The 24054-nt window shown below is 34.9% G+C and overlaps 1 protein-coding gene across 1 annotated transcript in view; it reads right to left on the reverse strand.

Moving 5' to 3' along the window:
• The window catches only part of LOC121422636, a 176514-nt gene that overhangs the window by 26488 nt on the left and 125972 nt on the right, over nt 1–24054 (reverse strand). Inside the window, exons 68-73 of the mRNA XM_041617797.1 lie at nt 23038–23171; nt 13249–13503; nt 10562–10633; nt 5913–5945; nt 4275–4515; nt 946–1043 (exon numbers count right to left, since the gene is read on the reverse strand). Of these exons, the coding sequence (XP_041473731.1) occupies nt 946–1043; nt 4275–4515; nt 5913–5945; nt 10562–10633; nt 13249–13503; nt 23038–23171 (833 nt within the window). The remainder of the gene's footprint in view (nt 1–945; nt 1044–4274; nt 4516–5912; nt 5946–10561; nt 10634–13248; nt 13504–23037; nt 23172–24054) is intronic.

Below are 24054 nucleotides of genomic sequence, written 5' to 3' on the forward strand. Positions count from 1 at the left end.
GATAGTAATTCAACAAATACCCCCAACTTGACCAAAGTTCATTGAACCTAAATGACCTTTGACCTTGCTCATGTGACCTGAAAATCGAGCAGGATGTGCACTAATCTTATGCCCAAGTTTCATGAATTAGGTCCATATACTTCCTATGTTATGATGTCATTTCAAAAACTTAACCTTAGGTTAAGATTATAGTCAATGCTGCCGCCGTCGCAAAAGCGGCGCCTATAGTCTCGCTCTGCTATGCAGGTGAGACAAAAAATTTAAACGAACGGATACCTGACTGGCGTTGCCCCACTGAATTTTGTACAGGGGTGTAATTAGAATCAATTTTCATAATTCATTTCCTCCCAAAATAGTGAAAAAGATGAGGTTAAGAATTGTTTATGAAATGAAGCATATCATCTCAACTCTCATAAAAAAATAAGAAATAAGTCATGATCACTGAAGTACTGCAAGTTATGCTTCAATGATCACAGAAGGGTATGAAAATATGCATTAACACACTCCATATATTATAATCATTCATGCATGACTGATCACAATTTGCCATTAATTATGTGGAACATAAAGGCTTTTCTTTTCTCTTACACATAATATATAATCCATTAGATTTATGAAAGCCAAGTTATGATTTTTTTTTACTTTCAGCATAGGTCATCCAATCATCTTACATTGTTTTTAATGTACAGTTTACAAATAATTCCTGGCTACACTCTAAGTCCATTCATATCTCAGTGTGTGAATGAAATTCTATTATTATGTTTTCTATACTTGCATGAAAAAATATGACTGCTCGTTTCCACTCCAGTGATAGGCTGAATAACATGATTTTCACTTTGACATCAAAATTTTAAAAGTATCACTATTATACTACTGTGGCATAAGCTATTATTTCCACTTGGTAAGGACAATCTAAAAACCAAATCAAATGTATGTGATCCCTACCTGTAGACTCAGAAACCACTACTAGCTCTAGTAGAAATCCCTGATATGTATCTGATATGTCACTGGTGAACACCATCCAAAACTCAGAACCACTGAATCTGTAGATATAAAGATGAAATTGTTCAGTGGATACATCAACTTCTACATGAACCAGACATGATGATGGTCTTGAGTCAAAAAGCTTAGTATCATAAAATAAGGATTATGGTTTACAGCCTTAGCAGAAATTCATGGCATCTAATTATCAGATTACAGATTTTTTTTATAAAAACCCATTATTATATACACAAAAAAGTAATTCCCCCCTAAAATCAAAATGCTGTAACTTTTGACCTTCGGTTAAGATTTGGTGTTGACGCCGTCGGAAAAGCAGCGCCTATAGTCTCAAGCATGTGAGACAAAAACTGTTAAAATGGGAAATGTTAGTGGCTCCCCTCCCCCATTTCTTGCCCCCCTTTCCTTTTTCTAATTCTGGATCCACCACTAATTGTCTATAAATTCAACTGATCCTGAGACATTCTTTGGAAATAAAAAAAATTCTCTTCTCATTCGCATTATTTTCAAATACTACATGCTCACTGAAGCATTAGACATCGTGATTTTCATAACAAGTGGAATGCCTCTGGCCGTCTCACCTGCATCACGCAATTCAATATAGCAGCAGTGCTGACTTTGAAAACTACTCTAACTCGCACAAGATGTTTAGTGATACATGGTTACTCTTATGGCCACTTTTTATGAACTAGACCCATAAACTTACAGAGATATGATGGTTATTCAACAAAAAAACCCAACATGGCCAAAGTTCATTGACCTTACGTGACCTTTGACCTTGATCATGTGACCTGAAACTCGCACAGGATGTTCAGTGATACTTGATTACTCTTTTGTACAAGTTTCATGAATCAGATCCATAAACTTTCAAAGTTATGATGGTAATTAAACAGATAACCCAATTCGGCCAAAGTTCATTGACCTTTGACCTAGGTCATGTGACCTGAAATGTGCACAGGATGTTCAGTGATACTTGATTACTTTAATGTCCAAGTTTAATGAACTAGATCAATAAACTTTCAAAGTTATGATGGTAATTCAACAGATACCCACAATTCGGCCAAAGTTCATTGACCCTAAATGACCTTTGACCTTAGTCATGAGACCTGAAACTTGCACAAAATGTTCAGTGATGCTTGGTTACTATTATGTCCAAGTTTCATGAATCAGATCCATAAACTTTCAAAGTTATGATGGGAATTCAACAGATATCCCCAATTCGGCCAAAGTTCATTGACCCTAAATGACCTTTGACCTTGGTCATGTGATGTGAAACTCATGCAGGATGTTTAGTGATACTTGATTAACCTTATGTCCAAGTTTCATGAACTAGGTCCATATATTTTCTAAGTTATGATGACATTTCAAAAACTTAACCTCAGGTTAAGATTTCGATGTTGATTCCTCCAACATGGTCTAAGTTCATTGACCCTAAATGACCTTTGACGTTGGTCATGTGACATGAAACTCTAATAGGATGTTCAGTAATACTTGATTAATCTTATGGCCAAGTTTCATGAACTAGGTCCATATACTTTCTAAGTTATGATGTCATTTCAAAAACTTAACCTCAGGTTAAGATTTGATGTTGACGCCGCCGCCGCCGCCGTCGGAAAAGCGGCCCCTATAGTCTCACTGTGCTATGCAGGTGAGACAAAAATCAATTCAAATGAACTATGCAAGAAGATTTGTAACAGATATCCATAGTTGGCAATGGCATTTTTTCCAATAATTTAAAAAAGAGCTATTAATATTCCACATGTTCATTCAAGCGTGAATGTTTATTTTGATGCCTTTGAATGATTGAAGCATGTTAATTAGTCATGAACATAACAAAAAATGCTGATATGATATTTTCTGTTCCTCAAAGTGAAACAATACTTGTCTACATGTATTATATTAGAAAATCATATTTTTTGCTTTCATTGAATGTTCCTTGAACCATGAAATGATGAAAACGGTTGAAGATACTCTTCACCAAAATGACTGTCATCATATTCGATAATTTTTTTTTTAAAATAGAAATGTGTAAAAAATCCCAATATAGCTAATTTTGACTTGTTTATTCAACCGTGAAATTTAGCAAATAAAAGTTGTATAATCTTTTAGAAAGTACCCTTTTACAAGCCTTCTGACGATTTTTCATGATGAGAATAGTTCAAATCAGGGTAGCCACGCTAAGGTTGAAGGTAATAGCATGCAGTGCTATTGGTATCATAAAGCGCTATGCAAATGTTGCATATTATCATTATTATCATATACAGTACAAATCAATATTGGTATTTGGTTTATACAAGATTTATTTGATAAAAATTTTCAATTAATCCTTTTTTCTTTGGCGTTCAATTGTTTCTGCTAATCCACAGACAGTTAAAGCTCGTTGTTTGGAGAGGCGACATTTGTTAAAAAAATTAGACATTTTTATAGTTTTTGGTAATAAAAAAATGTTTATATCAAAATTGTCAACCAAGATCATAAATATGATATTAAAAGAAAATAAATACCAAATCCCTACTTCTGAAATATATTGGAGATCAAGGTATAATATAAGTAAAGAAGATTTTAGTTATATTTATGAATTGCCTTTTAAAGTTATTCCAGATACAAGAACAATAATATTTCAATATAAATAAATACAACATGCCTACTAGTAAATGCAAAATTAAAGAAAATGAAAGTTGTAGACAATGAGATGTGTTTTTTTTGTAAACTAGAACAGGAAACAATTGAACACCTGCTGGTAGAATGTTTGCATGCTCGAGATTTTAGGAATGAATTTCCAAGATGGTGGCATACAAAATTTAAAAAGGAAATTATCCAAGTAAAGGATGAAGAGATTTTATTCGGAATTAAAAACAAGCAAGATGTGTTATTAAATCATTGCCTTATTGTAGCAAAGAAAACTTTATATCTGTGTAGATATATCAATATCCTTCCTTGTTTTGACTTGTATATCAGTAAATTAAAACAAGTGTATCAAACAGAAAAATGTATTGCTTATAGGGACACTACTATGTATAGATTTGTTAAAAAATGGAATCTATTAGATTTTGGGTAATGTAGACGAACAGACCTGTATTTCTTTTCTATGTTTCTTTTCTTTTCCTTTTGTTTTTGTATGTATTTTTTATCAAAATGTAACTTATCCATACTGTACACTGTTATTTTATATTGTTATTAAACTTGTTTGTGATATGTGTATGAGATAAATAAAAACGTAAAAAAAAATATAGGCCTACAGTACAAAACAATCAGTATTATTAATCTACACATACCTGATAGGAGGGGAAGATAATTCTAATCCAGAAAGACGCTTCCACAGCATACTCCCTGGTGTATGACCTTTCCCTATGCTTAGACCGTCAAATTTTGGTTCCAGATTGAAATCATGGAATATGATTTCCAAGGTGTAGTCTGAAGGTGTTGTGATGTACCAGGTAGTCATTGCATTGTTTGGGTAGGAGTCAGGATAACCTGGGGACCGGATCTCGTGGGATTCTCCGACATCGAGGTCGACTTTAAGAGTGTAGTGAGAAAAGATAAGGAGGAAGTGGTTTATCTTCGATTAGTAATAACAATCCTTATGTATCAAGGGAAGCCAGTTCAGCTATTACGAAATGTTCTCCCAGCGGGACTCCCGGGGGGGGGGGAAGGGGCACTCAGTATATATTGCATGGTAGGAAGTGCCGCTGAGGGGACCCCCATTTTTACACTCAAATTTCTGTTCCAATGCGTAGCATTTTTACCTTATTTAGAAAAAGAACAAAGAAAACCGTTCCAAAGCTTCACATATTTTTCGTTATGCCGTTCTGGCTGCCGGGCTAGCTGCACGCATATTTGCCCGTTCCATAGGGATGCATATGCTCTCACACACAGGTGAACTGTTCCAGGATCCTGTTTTCACAAACATTAGTATTTCTGAGAACCCTCTTTTTTACAATAAGCCTGCTCCAAAGCCTCCGTTTTTTGTCTTGCCTGTGGCACATATACCTACCACTTTTATGGTTGAGTGCCCCCCCCCACCTGGGTGGGACTGCATAACATATGTTATTATTACCCTTCTACATGCACATATGTTGAGCTCCTGACAAGAAAGAAGAAGGTCCATTTTTTAAAGTCTTTGGTAGTTTGGTATATGACTCGACCAGAGATAGAGACTGTAACCTCCGGTTCATGAGGCGGGCATTACACCACTGTTCCACCATGCTTAGTAAATCCCCTCATTCTAATGCCCAGTTGGTGTAATATACATTCATTCTAATGCCCAGTTAGTTTATATCCACTCATTCTAATGCCCAGTTGGTCTAATATTCATTCATTCTAATGCCCAGTTGGTCTAAAATTCATTCTAATGCCCAGTTATTACTATAATTATTACATCATTAACATAATTTGAATCTTTTGCAAAGATAATTTTTGATAAGAATTATGTCATCACTTATATACATACTCACATTATGCAGGGTATAACAATTTAGATAGAACTTAAACAAAATAATAGTTACATTATTTTATATAGCGCTTCATAATGTTGGTTTCTAAGTGCTTTACATTGTAATCATTATTACTCCAGTCATAGGAAGCATCACTGTGTCACACATAAAGTGCCCATCTCCACTCCCTGGGGAGTATCCTGGCCAGGTAACTATTTATTGGTGCACACATGCCAATCTAATCGTATTGACTTTTACATCAATTGGGTACCCATTTAACACCTGGGTGGAGAGTGACAAACGTGGATAAGTGCCTTGCCAAAGGACATTAGCGCCGGATGTTTTTTGAACCCTTGACCATTGGTTTAAGAGTCGAGTGACTGAACCACTATACCATGACACCTCCACAAATACATTCTAGTAGTCTAAAAAATTAAGAAAACACAGATTTTATTTATGAGCAGTTGTCTTGGTACTTACTTGATGTATCCATAGGAGTTGTACTAGGAAGACCTATGGTAAAAAAAGAATGGAGCATACACTTCAATTTGATTCAATAAATTTCAATTTGATTTTCAGATAATAAACACAACAACAAACACATACATACATAATATACAACACAGAATAAACGTCATAATAGATACTTCTGTTACAATGATATTACACAAAAGTGATTGGTGAAGTCAGAGTTTCAAACAGATTTTTGATAAAGAAATATTTGAAAATTACAGGTCAAATTGAAAATGAGGGACTTATTTATAAAGCAAAGCTTGTATTGGTAAGCCCCTCTGGAAATAAATAGTGATTTTAACCACAGGTAATTAAAAGTAAGGTGGGGTAAATATGTTCAATTTTATAGAAGAACATTACAGGTTTTTTATAACAAAGAGAGACAGAGACAGAGAGAGACAAAAGAAAAAAACAGGTCCAGAAAAAAACAGTAACATCACAAATTAAAAAGGAAGAAAGAGGTAAAAACAAGGGAAACAAGTATCGTGTTCATCCTAGAATAGGAAATAGGAAAGGGATCGAGAGTCAAAGTATTGTGCCAAATAGAGAATTTGCATGTGTTATGGAAGGTATTCTTAAATAAATGAAAGTTTAAGGTGTTTTTTTTTAATGTGTGTACGTTGTTATTATGTTTAAGGCTTTGGTGCATACCATTCCAGTATTTGGGACCTGTATGAATAATAGTTTTTTTGAAGTGCAAGTAAATAAATTTAATACAAACTTTTCTTAATTTCAGAGTTTCACTTTTTAAACTGGTATTAACTGAAAACATAAACGAACGGATATCAAATGTGTGAATAGATGTTTGATGAAAAGTGTATTTTTACACCAAAGATTTAATAGAAACTACATGTGATGCTGTATCAACACTGGAGTTTATGTTGTCCCTATAATACAATGATCATAACAACCAATGCCATATTAGCCAATGGGGGAACAGAGGGTTATGGCCCTATGGTTCATCGGTAAGCAGCCTCCCCCCTGAAAATATTAATTTATAATGAACTAGGTCTCTACGGAAACTAGATGGTGCTTTCGTGCATATGCACAAATAGTCAAATCAGATGCCGATGTCTATCGGCATCTTCACATTTTATGGCATAGCCTAGTGCCTATTTTAGCCACTATAGCCCACAGTTATTAGTATACAGTGCGCATTCTTGGTAAGTTTTGAGCAATGTCTGTGATAATAATGCTAATGAATATATTTAAAGACAATACTTTTAGTAATTTGCTGTTTAATTTTTTGGTGGGGTGCCTATAAAACAAATAACAAAATTCAAATCTACCTTGAGGCTAGACTTTAAACAGTATACATCTCCGCCAGTTATAATATATTACACATCTAACTTCTAAAATAGTCAAATAATAACCTCAATGACATTTGATCTTTTCCCTTGTGACTCTGGAATCTCATAAGATTATCACATTTCCTAAATGTATAAATAAGAAATAGACCACTCATAATTTCTTGTTATTTGGAAATTTCATGAACATGAAAATAAAGTAGCACATCAATGATGTGGAGCTCATCTGGCATCCTGCAACACAATTTAACGCAATTTTAATTTCAGCCCAGTTGACACTGTAGTGAATTATATTGGTGACGTAAATTGAGGATATTGAAATTGATGAAGAAATGACATAGAAGCATTTTTTGTGATCTATGAATAAATTTCATATGAATTAAGTATTAATTATTATCTAGTCAAAGTTTCTTAACTCTGTGTAGAACCTTGGTGAACCTAATGTAGCTCTCAGATGGAACAAAATAACCAAAATCAATCAACAAATAAGTAAGCAATTTTTGTGAGTTTTGAAAATATAAGAATAAATAGCAGATTCAATGAGTTTCAAAATTCTATCTTTAAATTTTTTATCACCACCTTGAGCTATCATATAAAGCAAACAAAACTGAAATTGATCAACAAATGAAGAAGAAAAAACATTTCATGTGATTTATGAATAAATTTTTCATAAATTAGAATACATAATTTTCCAGACAAAATTTCAAAATTTTGTGTACAAGTTTGGTGAACCTCATGCAGCTCTACCAGATGGAAGAAAGAAATCAAAATCTGTCAACAAATAAAGAAGAAGAGGAATTTTCTGTGATTTATGAATACATTTCGCATAAATTAGCATAAATAATTTTCCACTGAAAATTTTCAAAATTCTGTGTAGAAGTTTGGTGGGCCTAATGAAGTTCTACCGGATGGAAGAAAAAATATCAAAATCTGTCAACAAATAAAGAAGAGGCATTTTCTGTGATTTCTGAATAAGTTTCGCATAAATTAGCATAAGTAATTTTCTACTGAAAATTTGATAAAATCTGTGTAGAAGTTTGGTGAACCTCATAAAGTTCTACAAGATGGAAGAAAAAAAAAGTAAAATCGGTCAACAATTGAAGAAGAAAAAGCATTTTATGTGAAATTTTAAAAATATGAATAAATTAACTTCGAATAAATTAGCATAAAAATTGTTCCAGTCAAAATTTCAAAATTCGGAGTACAAGATTGGTGAATCTCATGAAGCTCTAACAGATGGAAGAAAAAAAACATCAAAATCAGTCAACAAAGAAAGAAGAAGCAGTTTATGTGAATTTTGAAAAATATGCATAAATTAATTTCGCATAAATTAGCATAAAAATTGTTCTGGTCAAAATTTCAAAATTCTGTTTAGAAGATTGGTGAACCTCATGAAGCTCTACCAGATGGAAGCAAAAAATTCACAATCGGTCAACAAATAAAGAAGAAGCATTTTATGTGAATTTTTAAAAATATGCATAAATTAGCATAAAAATTGTTCTGGTCAAAATTTCAAAATTCTGTGTAGAAGTTTGTTGAACCTCATGAAGCTCTACCAGATGGAAGCAAAAAAATCAAAATCGGTCAACAAATAAAGAAGAAGTAGTATTTTTTGTGAATTTTAAAAAATGCGCATAAATTAGCATATTTAAGGAATTTCAAAATTCTATGTAGAAGTTTTGAATGCCCCACCTAGTGCTATCATATAAAGCAAACAGAATTGAAATCAGACTTGAAATGGCAAAGTAGTAGCATTTTGAAATTGTGGATGGACGACAGACGACAGACAGACGTCGGACGCCACGCCACGGCATAAGCTCGATCATCTTGCCCTTCGGGCCGGATAAGCTAAAAAACCTGTGAAAACTTTGGCCTTCAAATTGGTGTAAAAAAAAGTCAAAGCAGATTATAATCACTAACATGGACATACATGTGTCAAGTTTGAAAATGATTCCTCAAGCACATCTTGAATTATTGCTATAAAAAAGACGTTCCAATGTCAAGGTTCCCAGCTTTTCAAGAAAACAAAATTCCCTGATTTTTCCCTGAAGAAGTTTAAAAGTTCGCTGATGATTATTTAGACCCATTTCCAGTTTACCATGTTTTCTAAGTTGTTGCAGTTATTACATGTATTTTCAGTATAAAAACAATAATGTAAAACTAATTAGTACCACCATAACCAGTCATTCAATGGATGATGTTTTGATGTGCAAAGAAATATAACAGGGTTTGACTGACTACCCTGCTTTCAACTTTTGGGCTGATCAAAACTCCCTGATTTTTCCCTGATTTGAGGCATTTTCCCCTGATTTTGAGGTATCTTTCATAAAATTTCCTGATTTTTCCCTGACTGGAAAAAAGTAAAATTATTTTCCCTGATGGGCTGAGAACCATGAATGTATATAATTACCTCTGAACTTTGACCATATGACCCTAAAATTGAAACAGCTTGACATGGTCATCAGATCAACATTATTACTATACACATAAACGGTTAGGCCTATATAATTACGGCAAGACTGGAAACGGGAAGAGTAAAAGCCAAATAAATTATCAGGTTTTGGAAATATGCTTTATTTTACTTCAAAACCTGAATACCATGGTGCCATACTGTGTTAAGGAAAGTTGTGATTGCATGGGTTTGTATATAGAAAAGATCGTCAATTTTCTTTATTTCGAGATTATGAATTCCTTTTTTGTACTGTATTTACAGAGAAAAAATTTTATGATATATAAATATGATAGAAGTGAAGAAAAAAAGTCTTTTATATGAAATCCTGACAATTCTGACACAAAATTCAATCCTGCATTACCTGGAGCTTTTCTCAAGCAGAATACTCAGCTGAGAAGCAAAATCAATGTATAAACCTTTAAGAAATTGCTTTGTTTTTGTAGTTTATAAGCTTTAGATATAAATAAAATAGTAAAAATAAAAGTAAATAATCTGTCAATTTCACTTCAAGTCTGATCAGGGTATTTTTGTGTAAATTTCTGTTTTCCAATGTTGGTAGTAATATCAAGGTAATTTCCACCATGGCATGTATTGTACAGCCAAACTGAAGATAAGTTATTAGTTGCATACACTTGTAAAAAAGTACCATACAGTACCGTGGTATTACTATGGTATAACCATGGTATATTATGGTACTTCTGTATTTTCAAATAGTACTTTCCGATTCTGTATGGTACTTCTGTGGTAGTACTATGGTACTAATGAATTTACCATGGATACTATGGTAATACCATAGTAATACCATGGTACTGTATGGTACTATTTACAAGGGTAGTGGTAGATGATTCCAAACATACCTGTTGTTGACTCTGCTGGGGGTGGTTGTGTTGGCAGTTGTGGTGTTGGTAAAGTGAAGCCACTGATATTTCCTATAAAACAGAGTTGTACGCAAGTCATTTTCATGCAAATCAAGTCCCAACCTATTTGTTGCAATTCTAAGTAAAGTCCCAAGTGTTTTAGCAAGAGGACAGGCTATGTGCCCAAGTCAATTGGCCATAGCTCAATTCCAAGTCAACTCAAAACCAAGTCAAGTCCCAAGTCATATTAACTTCGGTCAAATTTCTGTAGTAATGTATTACCCGGGGTGTATTTACACAATGAATTAGGAAACAATTTTTTATTGAACTTATGGTACATGATTGATTTGAAAATATTTTAATCAGGTACATTTCGATAGTAAATAAAGAGGCTTTAAAGGAGGTAATAATAATTTGTGAACATTAGTGAACATTTCATTAACATATCACAAAGAACTTTTCACACCGAATATGGCCACACTTGAATGATTAAGAACAAAATGCTGCAAGAAAGATAGTTTCCAAAAAGAAATCAATGATTCTTGTGAATGGGATATATGGCAAGTGAGGAGGGTTCACCTCCAAAGGGTTTACCCACTGCAGAGTTGGTCTTCATTGTCCAGCTTATTGTACCCAGCTCCATAAATATTTTCTTTCAAAGATTATCAATCATACAAGACATAAGCCATGTTGTGTCTCGCCCATGCACTTGTGAAAGTAACCAGAAATATTGTGATTTGCAAGGGAACACAACACAATTGTATCAACAGTTCCTTGTAAAATAACTGGGATGAAAAAAACGTCTTCCACGTTTACTTAAATGTTGACCTTAAAATGACCTTTGACCTTACCATGTGATCTCTGAACACAATGACATGCAGGTCTCCTAAGTACAGCTACAACCCAAGTTTGGTTCAAAAGTGACTTACAGTAGCAGAGTTATGTCAAAATAATGAACTCAAAATGACCTTTGACCATACCATGTGACCTCTGACTGTGCCATGATATGCAAGTCTCCTAAGTTCATCTACAAATCAGGTGTGGGTGAAAAATGAATTATGGTTGCGAAGTTGTATCATTAGAGAGTCTATAGCTTTCACATAAACTTTAATGTTGACCTGAAAATGACCTTTAACGTTATCATGTGACCTCTGACTGCACCATGACCTGCAGGTCTCCTAGGTACATCAACAACTCAAGCTTGGGTGAAACATGACTTTGACCTCAAAATGACCTTTGACCATACCATGTGACCTCTGACTACAACATGATATGCAAGTCTCCTAAGTTAATCGCAGGTTTGGGTGAAAAAATAATTATGGTTGTGGAGTTAGGTGTCATAAAAGATTCTAGCTTTCACATAAACTTTAATGTTCACCTGAAAATGACCTTTGACCTTGCCATGTTACCTGTGACTGCATCATGACGTGCAGTTCTCCTAAGTTCATCAATAACCCAAGTTTGGGTGAAAAGTGACTTGCGATTATGGAGTTGTGTGTCATAAGAGAGTCTTGCATGTAAACTTTAAAATTAACTTCAAAATGGCCTTTGACTGTACCATGTGACCTCCGCCTTAAACATTACATGCAGGTCCTAAAGTACATCTACCATCCAAGTTTTGTTGTAAAGTGACTAACGGTTGCGGAGTTATGTGTCATAATGTTTGTGATGGATGCATGGATGAACGACGGGTGAACAACATTTGGATCCCTTAGTCTCGCCTTCTCCTCTGGTGGGTGAGCCGGGGGGGGGGGGGGGGGGTGGAGGGCCACTTCCATTCACGAGTGGATACCATGCGCAACCATGGGGTCTTGAAAAGCACCCTAAACACGTTATTTCCATATTCTGAAAATGCACCCCTTTACAAGTATTGGTGTGTGAAACCCTACCCTGAACAAGTATTGGAAACAAGACAATATTCTTGGAAAATATTCCCTGAAATGAACCCCTAAACAAGTACAGGAATGTTTTATTGTTACGGGTCCTTCGGTCATCGGCTTTACCTTATTTGGTTTAGTACGACCCCACCTTCTACCCCTCGTGCAAATCAGACTCTAAACACAAAGTGTTGCATGGGGCAAAAAGGACATCCTTTATAAAACATTTTAATTTTGTTTTATCATCTCCGCAGATTTTACCCTAAAAACATAATTTTCCTAGCGAAATAGATACCCTTTTTTCATTATTTTTGTGTTTTTGACACCCTTATCACGTTACGTACGTAGCATGCCCTATCGTGAAAAAGATATCCTTTTTACATGTTTCGCATGGTATCTACTCGTCAATGTAAGTGGCCCCCCCTGGGTGGGTGAGACAAAATGAATATTTCTTGGTTGTCTCATGCCAACGTTTGTGATTTGATGAGCCTGGTCAGATCAGGAAAATTTTCCTGATTAAATACTGGATGTTCAAATAATGGTTGACATGCAAGAGACAGTGCATAAATACAACAAAGCTGCAAACTTGGAAAGGGCTGATAAGGACCACCTTACATTAAAAAATGTGTACTGGTATTCAAAAATGTTGAAGTGAGGACAATTATTTTTTTATAGAAGAATGTGGAATGAGCTTTCTGCAAATCTGTAATTGAGAATAATGCACAGGTGTATCTGATTTTAGAAGTAACTCAGCGATATGTCAGAGGGACATTTTGAGGATGTGCTGTATGCATGATATTCCAAACTTACCTATATAAACATGAATTCCCCTTGGAGAGGAGAACACGTCCGGTGCAGTGTCCATAACAACACCACTGCCATTAGCATATGTCCAAGCATGTGATAGTGCTGAATCAAACTCAGTCCAAAGAATGTTTGACTTGAATACAGCAATATCATAAGGTCCTACATTCTCCAATTGAAGAATGGTTCTTCTGTTTGCACCCCATAGATCAACAACTTCAACCTTATCATTATAGTTATCTATCCAATATAGCAAAGTGCCTGGAAAGGGGAAAATAAAACAAAATAAAAACAAAAGATATCCTAAAACAAGATTTATGGATTATTAAATCACAATATACAGGTAGAAGTTCCTTGATTAAAACTGATTCTAGCTAACTATAGGTATTCCTAGGGCCGTATTCTGAAAATTTTCTTAACCCTATCTAGGCCGGGGTATTTTTGGAGATATGGGGGGGGTGGTGGGGGGTCCTCCCAGCCCCCCCTTCAGATCTCGGCCGTCGACCGCGCGATCGTGCCGAAAATTGGCACGCGAGTTGTCTGGGACATAATCTACAAAATCGCATAGTAATTTATTTCATACGAATTGCTATTAAGTGATTATACTAATTTATGCATAAATAGTATGCGAAATCATACTTTTTCCTCTAACTCCCTAAATAAAGCTCCAAATGTTCTAATTTTTGGTATATAAACTCTTTGTGGTGTTATTAGCAAGTGTACATTAACAAATTTGTGATATCAAATCCTTTTCCTATGTATTATATTGTTTTTTGCAATTTCTCATGTATTTCTTTGTTTTTTACCTTTTGTTTTTTATCGTTTTTCAATGAAAATTGTTGAGGACTGAGATCATAAAAAGCATAGAATAAATACATTTTCACTAGAAAAACTAAAAAAAATCATACATTTATGATTTTTACGAAACTTTTGTAAAGATCTTGCTGGGCGCGTATGATGCCAGAGCTAGAATTATGCGTAAAGCTAAAAATGGCACATAAATATCTCTGTGCGCAAGATAACTTATTGAGATAAAATGTATTCTGGAAATCTTTGCGTACTGTTAACCTTCTTGCAAAATACAAGAAAATTTATAAGAGTTAGGGGGCTATTCTAACTTAATTTACATGCGATATTTGTCCGACTGCAATATTAATTTCTTGCTGCATCCCGCAATAATAATTTCTTGTTGCCTCCCACAAGAACATCATGTTTTACAAAAGGACACTTTCCAAAGACATTATAACAACCCATTGGTAGACTTTTCAGCAATTACAAATTGGTGTTCGAGATGATGAATCTTTTCAGGGGAAAATGTCTTTGAGGACAGCCACATGTATTTTTAGCATACAGGTGCACAAGCATTAGCGTCATTAGCCATATCAACAATATGCTCAATTATTTTTCAGAGACACTTCTATTGGTTGAGCTAAGCATATAAAAAGTTTATTGAATGGTTGATAAAAAATTGGGTATGTCAGAGATAAATTAGGGGATGTCCTTACAGACAATTTTCAGAATACCGATTTGAGACAATTTTAGCGAGCTGTTATCTTTTCCATTTAATGAGACTTTCAACTTATATACTTCAAAAAAATATTGTAAATATGAGCACAACCCTTTTTTTACTTTAATTATCAAAAGCAGTGCTTCTGGAATATTAGGTTCCATAGCTTTTGGTCTTACATGTTTATTGAAACAATGTTGAATGGCATTGTGCAGGCCATAATATTGGAAATAAGGAAATTGACCTGTACATTGTATTTGCGTTTAAAATCAAAATGAGAAAAATTTTCAACCTGTTCCCAAAAGATAAGTTTTGAAGTCTTAATAGCATATAATGATTACTCCGGGCTAAAATATTTGCACAGGGTCATGACTATACAATCAGTGTGCTGCATGTGCTGCCTCGATGTCATGTTCCGCTTTCTCCCTCCCCCTTTCATTGTGATATGAAACCCCCATAATTTTATGACATACATTCATGGACAAGATGTATCCTAATTCGGATAAATAAGTTTCGCCAATGATTATCTTACATATTGAATCAGCAGTTAACCGTATATGTGGGTGAATTTGTGGCATTATTTCAAAGGTAAGTTCTTCCGAAAGTTTGTTATTCCAAAGGTTAGTTAGTCCGCAAAATGTAAAAAAAAAACAACTCTCGTTTATTTTGGGATTAACAGACTTTTGAAATAGCATACCTTTGAAATAACGCAACAAATGTTTGGGTTAACGAAACCTATAACATTTTGGAACTATCAAACTTCGAGGTATTTGAAATCTAAGTGCTTTGGAATAACAAGCAGCGCCTTATGCCTTCATCAGGTGCTTGACGTAATAGAACAAAGCAGGATAATTATAACTGTATGTTATGCAGGACCCACTGGATGAACAGTTCATAAGAGCTGAAGTGGGTTCCCTCTGTAAATAAGAATTATTATTGTTGCTGCTGTTATCATTTATTGTAAACTAAAGGCTTAGAATATCTGACATCATGGCCAACATTCAACTTTTAACATTTTTATTTTTTTCCTTTTGAATTTGACACGTTGCCAGAATTCGGTTAGATGTCGATCCATTTTATATTTTTAGTGAAATAAACAATCGTAATTCCACCAGGCATATCTATATTGTACATTATTTGAATGTTGTATATTCTATTTATTTGGTAAATAATAAAAAATGAAATCGTGTGTAGCATCAGGTTATTTTTTTCCCTGCGATATAGAGGACCTCTTAGGTATTTTAAATTTCATCATCATGCCCCTCTCTATGATTTATCCAGCAAGGGCAAAAAACTATTGTTGATAAAAACAAAATTCACTCTAAAAAATATTGGATAAAAGTGCTCCATGAGGGTAATTATGTGTCCAACCAGCATTGGTCATTTCTTTTGGGCATTTTTGTTTATCTAGTGTGATGAAAATGCTGCCCACTCTAAAGTAATTTCTGCTTATTAACCTTACTGGACAAAATGCTTCCCGCATTAAATTACTGCCTCAAATTGGTTGGACACGTAATTACCCTTGTGATGGTAAAAATCTTACAAAATAATTTTACAGTGTAAAACAATGATACACAATGAGGGAATCGCAAATCCTATGTATACACTTTGCGCCTGAGTACTGCCCAAATCTATTTGGCGTGGTGTATTTCATTATTTTTTATTCTTCACTGTTTGAAGAGATACTGAAGAAGTTTATGACAAGTTTGAGGTAAGGCAATATTAAAGCATGCATAGACTACCAAGCACTATAGTCGGGCAGCATATGCCAATATTTACCGGCTACTTCGACAAATTGGCTATGTCTGATTTTTCACTTTTATGTGATTGGTGACATCACAAGGAACAACTTTCAACTTGGTGACAAATTTCTAATGGTCATCTTGACCATGTTAGGGGTCAAAATAATGTCAATAGGGGTCAATTTTATAAATTGCCCCAAGTCTGTTGAGTGACACACCAAATTGTTTGTCTTGTTATACTGAACAAAAAAGTGTACACAATTATATACTCTTGACCTTCCGTTAAAAAGTTATGACCGGAAATGTCAAAGGTCAACAAACTTTCCTTAAATGGCAAATTACTCTGAAGGTGTTAATGAAGCTCATTTTCCCGTGTTTTTATGATGTGTGTACGTCTTTTTTCTCGATTTTTGATAAGTCCATCGTCAGAGGTCCTTATCCAGAAGATATAAAGGGTCAAGACAAGGTCAGGAAAAGGTCAACAAACTTTCATTGGAAGCCAAAATACACGTCTAAAAGCGGTTAGAAGTCTTATTTTTCGTGGGTTCTTCATTTTAAAAAGTCTATATCTAAGAAGACATTATATATAAAGGGGTCCAATGTGCTTATTTAGGAACAATAGACGTCGAATACATTGAATGTGGGTATCATGGTATTGCAGAAATACCTTGAAACGACTTGACAAATCCTAATGCCCTTAAAATCTTATCATTTTCATGATGTAATAATTAAGTGCATCCAAGGAGTTTTTTTTTTTATTTAGGAATTCAATTCAAGTTCAATTCATTTTCAATTTACTAGTCTTTGATATGTAAAGAAGTATTTTCTTCATTGGCTTTGTACAGAATATTCTAATTAATAGAACCTATTGTTATGTATTGGCGTATAAGTATAATAGGCATACTATATAAAGAACATATCGATTCATTAGTGCTTCCAACTCCTAAGAAAGTTCCCTAACATTTCATTTGGATTATCTTGCGAATAAGATGCTCTGGAGCCAAGAAGGACTACACATTTCTGGTGCATGTGCCCGGTGCATGTGCTGCTCTTAGCTGAACATTGGAGCCCTTTTGCATTTTGTAAAGTGATATTTAAGGATTTCGAGCATACTTTTGGTCAATTTTATTTATTTTTCAGTAAAAATGCAAGTTTTCACAATTTCTGGGGCAGCTGCCCCCCCCCCCCTTCTCGCTACGGTATGGCCGTGGTCTACTTAATAATTGGATTTACTTCAATGACATTCTTTCTAGTAACATCTAGGCAATTCAGCAAGTAGGAAAAAACAAGAATGACAAAAGAACAAAAACAAAATCTGCATCTAGCATCTATGCACATCACTATCGTGAGAACTGGTACTAAGTTTAGTTTCACGTTGTAGGCATTCTCTGATAAAAAAAACACACTTGGCAAAATAGTACAAGCCGTTTTAATGTCAGCACATAATCAGACATGTGTAGTCCAGAGATCGAGTAATGCCAATGGTCAGAATATATCACATCAGCATGATGGACACACAATGACTGACTACAAACAACATGCTTGCACGATGTTACCTCTTTGTCAGAAATGATAAAAATAATATTACCGTCACACATTAGAATTAGTTAAGGGGCAATTGGAGTCCAACTTATCATATCATCCTCAATCCTAATTACCTCATTATCTTATTCATAAGTTAATCCAAATAAGATGTTAGGTTCTTAAGAGCTGGGAGCACTGATCAATCGATGTGTCTGTTAACATAGTGCACATATACCCCAATACATTACAATACTTTCTGTTGATTAAAATATTATGTACAAAGCAAATGGATGAAATGTATCTTTACAAATCAAAGACTTGTAAATTGAAAATGAATTGAATTTCTAAATCAAGAAACTCGGAAAGAGCTGGTTGCACTATAACATCATGAAGATGATACGACTTTTAAGGGCATTAGGGTTTGTCAAGTCGTTTCAAGGCATTCCTGCAATACCATACCACACCGAATGTATTCGACGTCTATCTCTGTTTATCTATTTTGTTCCTAAATAATCACATTGGACCCCTTTATATGTAATGTCTTCTCAGATATAGACTTTTTAAAATGAAGAACCCACGAAAAATAAGACTTGTAAGTGATTGTAACCGCTTTAAGACGTGTATTTTGGCTTCCAATGAAAGTTTGTTGAGCTTTTGACCTCTCCCTGAGCTTGTCTTGACCCTTTATATCTTGTGAATATGGACTTCTGACGATGGACTTATCGAAAATCGAAAAAAAGAAGTACACACATGCATAAAAACACGGGAAAATGAGCTTCCTTAACACCTTCAGTGTAATTTGCCATTTAACGAAAGTTCGTTGACCTTTGACATTTCCGGTCATAACTTTTTAACGGAAGGTCAAGAGTGTATGGTTGTGTACACTTTTTTGTTCAGTATAACAAGACAAACAATTTGGTGTGTCACTCAACAGACTTGGGGCAATTTAAAAAATTGACCCCTATTGACCTTATTTTGACCCCTAACATGGTCAAGATGACCATTAGAAATTTGTCACCAAGTTGAAAGATGTTCCTTGTGATGTCACCAATCACATAAAAGTGAAAAATCAGACTTAGCCAATTTGTCGAAGTAAATTACATATGCTGCCTGACTACTATGTAAACAAAAGATCTTGTCATTGACAAATCCATATAAGGAGATAATGAAATATGCTAAAGATTCCTATTGTTAAATAAACTCTTAGAAATCTCTCTCCGCTTAGCGAATTGAATAAAATAAGGAAAAAGTGGTAAATGATGTAATTTGAATCGATTAGAATTTTCATATTTTGTTTACTTGCAGTAATGTGAAATGAGAATATGTACCATAATCGTATAATGCATGGAGCTACAGGGGGGCTGGTAGCACAAGACATGCAATTGTGTGGCATTGTGAGAAAACCAGACTATTGGTGAGAGACGATAAATGCGCTAGGATGTTATTTAATTACGCATGTCATCTAAACTTTTGTCTGGCGCGCGTCATGAGGAAGAACAAAACAAACGACCCACGGGAAAGAAGAAAAATAGTGAGGCGCATTTTCATTTTTCAGAACTGTGGATATCGGCTTGATATATTTGGTGGGCTGCGGGCTCGGACGTATGTTGATTGGACCCGATTCCCCTGGGCCTGGCCCAAATCCATGAAGGTGAGTTAAATCAAATTATGTTACAGATTGAGTTGTTTGGTAAAATTCATTGATAATTGCGATACGGGGAGCATAGCAACTAAACACAAGAATGTGAATTTGTGTTGCGTGTTAATGTGGATCGAGCAAGAGCTTTTTAGGAACGACTTCAAACTTCAAATTTCATGCTACTGCTGCAACGATTGCGGTATTTGTCCAGGCTTTTGATGGCCTAGTTGGCACTGTATATGAATTGCAACTTAATCATAGATGTTTTTACGTTAAGACAATTTCAGAAACGACTTATCGTACTTCGTATGAATTGCAATTGCTATCGTAAGCCTTCTTATTTTCTATATTGTGTGGCAACGCAACATAGCTTCGGACACCACGCTTTTAACAAATTTAGCAGACGACGCAATGTTCTTAAACTCAGAACTACTACCACTACAACCAAACAGAGCACTTGGACGCTCTGCACATTTCCCTGCCTGTAGCCCGGCTGCCAAGTCGGTGCACTTCACAAGCATTTCCAGGATATTCTAGCACATTTATTTTACTTAATGTCATGAAATTATGATTGCAAAATGTCCGGCAAACTAAACACATGATTAACCATTGATTCAATCATTCTGTTGACATAAGAACCAAATCTAAATTAATATTTCATCATATAATGAAAAATGGAAAGTGAGGATACAATAAAAATACCTCACTTATTGTTACATGCTTAAAAAGTACATTTTCATCCAATTTTAATGAATTCTTCATCATTTTTAGTTTGCTCTACCAGGGTTCAATTGTAGACACAGTGCTGGCTATGATATTTAACTCCTAATATCAATTGCAACTACAATTTTAGCCTATCAAGGTGTGTTTGTGCTTCCATTGTTGAGCCAGAATCAACGATATCATACATCGTTTTAGAACACCAATTGCAAACGTGGTTCTGGGAGTGCTGTTTATGCTTCATTTTTCAGATGCAAAATTGTCACCTGCAGCTGGCTCTGCATCATATTTTTCATTGAGTAGGAAAGCAAGGGGTCATTCCATCTGGATTCACTCAGTGGTTGCACCCGACCGTCTCAGAATTCGTTGTAAATTGGTACACATAAAATTCGCCACTAAAAATTAGTCAAATCGATCCGTCGCTTCTTGCGCTACGGCCCGTCATTTTCTCCTTGTTTTAAAAAAAATTGGCGTGACCTTAAACTTTCAATGACCATATTGCGTCATAACGTGTTGACCAATTTTCACGAAACTGGTACCATTTAATAGGAAATTCAGAGAGGAATCCAAAACATGCATCAAATAATGTCTTCAGAGCGATTTATAAGGTAATGACCTTTGACCTTTACTTTGACCTTGAATTTGACCCCCGGACAAATAATTTTTTAACTTGATTTTCGTGTATGTTAATTATTTGTATGATATTGACAAAATATGTTAAAACCAATAATATTTTATTTCACCTTTTAAAACTCTTCCAAAGATACAACAAAATTTTACTCTAGTCCCACATATTGATATTCATGTTAGTAAAGCGTTCACAAGTTACATGATTTCTTCTAATCTTAAGTCACAGTATGCAAACACATGAAAAGAAATTAAGCTCATCAGTTCACAAATGAAACATTAAACATTTATGCTCATGAATAGGTATCTGTGTAGGCATTTTGATGTTCAGCAATATATATCATATACATATATATACATGTATATATATTCTTGTTAGTAAAGTGTTTACTTTTATCATCAAATTTTTTAGTATATGCTTATTTAAAGGTAAATGCTAGTTTTGGTAAGATTTCAAAATGAGTTCGTACAGAATCCAATGAAATGACCGCCAAAGTGTCCGTTTGTATAAATAAAACACATGTGCCAAAGGATTCTGGAAGAAATTGTGTAATTGCTGAGAAATCAGCAAATAAGCACAGGATTCGGGTAGAGCGTCGGGCCCGACGCTCTAGCAATAATTATACATTGTCCCACGTGCACTTATCTGTGTTAGGGATTTTCGGTGTGAACATTTTTCAGCGTAGATTTCAAGATTTCACAAAGTTCAGTTAATGTAACTGTACCATATCTAGATCCTCGATGATATACTGACAATTAAGCCTTGTTTTACAGACTTTCTCGTGAAATCAGTGTTTACTGCAAATACTGGAATTTCTCTTTAAGGCTCCCATAATATATATATATGATACATAATGCTAAACATCAAAATGCCTAAACAGATACCTATTCATGAGCATAAATGTGTACCAATTTACAATGAATTCCGAGAGGGTCGTGTGCAAAATTGCACTTTCATTGGGTGAACTGGCATGGAATGACCCCAAGGTCAAATTGGGCGCGCCTTTTAAAAAAAAATTCTGAGTATTGTTATGGTCGACTATTATTTTAACTTCGAACAATTTCCAATCTTTAAATAATTGCATAGAGCTACTTGACATAGACATAGAATTTCTACCATGGTGAGGATAATAAAAAACAAAATAAAGTATATACATAAGAAAATAATAAGACATTGATATACTGCACAGGGCTTCTGGCTCAGCAATGTCTCATAACTAATGTTCCGATTTTTTTTTAAACCCTCAACATTCATTATGATAGTGATGGTATTTAATTCATATTCACACATGCAAATGTACATTGAGAGGTAATTCCATGGAGGTAACTCCCTGTAATAGAACCACATGAAAATGTACATTGAGAGGTAATTCCACGGAGGTAACTCCCTGTAATAGAACCACATGAAAATGTACATTGAGAGGTAATTCCATGGCGGTAACTCCCTGTAATAGAACCACATGAAAATGTACATTGAGAGGTTATTCCATGGTCCCATTTATACTTTCCCAGAAACCCTGATTCTGGTCAAATGATGTTTAGAAACGCACCTGAAATGTCGTTTATATGAAAGCATGTATGCAACCAGGTTTTGGACCATAAATCACGTATGAAAACGCTGATTCTGGCCTGAAAAGTGGAAGCATAAACATGCCCTCAGACGCACATACATTTAATATTTGTTATATATTCATGTGACTCTATTTGCAGTGGAACCCTGGCAAGAGTATCGCTTAATCCCTTGGCTCCTCGATCACAACCAATGACTCTCTCTCCTTTATATTACTGGATGGATAGTGTTATAGATTCAAAGGCACCACTGTGCAATTTCTACGAGCCAATGGCATCTTAATGATTGAAAACTGCCAACAACTACAGCTTTCTTTTTTTAGTAATAACTGACATGTGTAGACACTTGTCATAAAGAGGTATGTATGACTGAGTGTTTCAGATTACTTGGGTTTCCATAGGCTCTTTATTCTGACATGGGTGTGAAAAACAACTTTGAAAAAAAAAACACTTAGTGAATTACTCACCGTTGTCATTGAGAGAAATCCCATTTGGGTATCGACATGTGCCGTCACAATCCACAATGATTGTTCTATTGGATCCATCTAAATTAGCTCGCTCAATCTTTGGTCGAATGCCCCAGTCTGACCAAAACATCACTCTAAAACATTACAAATAAAACAATTGAATAAAAGAATGAAAGTGCCATCTTAATCAGCTCGCACAACCTTTGGCCAATTATACCCCTAGTCTTTCAAAAGCATTTGAAAATATTAAAATGATAATAAAAGATTCAATCATAGCACAAATATTTATGTGCAGTAAAATTTCCAATTCCTTTTTTCATACATCTCATTTATATGCAGGCAAGATAGCAAATAGAGAAACATTTATGTATTTTGAGGAGGAAATGTTCTTTTTAATAATTCACTCATTCACAATCACAAAGTTTACCAGTATTTAGTAAGCTTATGCTTGCGAGGCTGGAAGCTTTATCAAACCTACATCATGGCTGGTGCTGTTGCTAGAGCAGCACCATGAAGCATTAGAATAGGATTGTACATGGAGGAGAGAGGATATCTCCATAGTCTCTATTCCCGTTGAGGTTTGGTTCTGCCCCAATGTGGATAGCTTCAGATATGCAACTGGTAGACTTGTCGTCGCGAGCAAGTATGGAATTTTCCTTCCAATTGAAGGAGTGGTTAGTTAAGGAAACATAGTCAGTGATAGCAGACTTTACTGCTAAGAATTAAGATGCCAGTTTTTTCCTTGTTCTTATGAAAAGTGAAGGACTACTATCTGGTTCTACTTGATGTTGACCTTTTCTGGTTCCTAACTTGCTGCCCGTTTCACCTGTATACCAACTATCACAGTCATTGCAAGGAATTTGTAAATCATGCCGGTACAGTTTTCTGTTTGTCACTGGGATGTATTAGAAGGGTGCAAAGCTTAGTGTGAGGTCTCAAGGCAGTGGATGTACTGAATTTGCAGGACACCCTCTACAGTGCTCCCGAGGTCCATTTGACATAAGCAGGCATGTGAGT

Source organism: Lytechinus variegatus, chromosome 10, assembly GCF_018143015.1.
Source record: "Lytechinus variegatus isolate NC3 chromosome 10, Lvar_3.0, whole genome shotgun sequence".
Classification (NCBI taxonomy): domain Eukaryota; kingdom Metazoa; phylum Echinodermata; class Echinoidea; order Temnopleuroida; family Toxopneustidae; genus Lytechinus; species Lytechinus variegatus.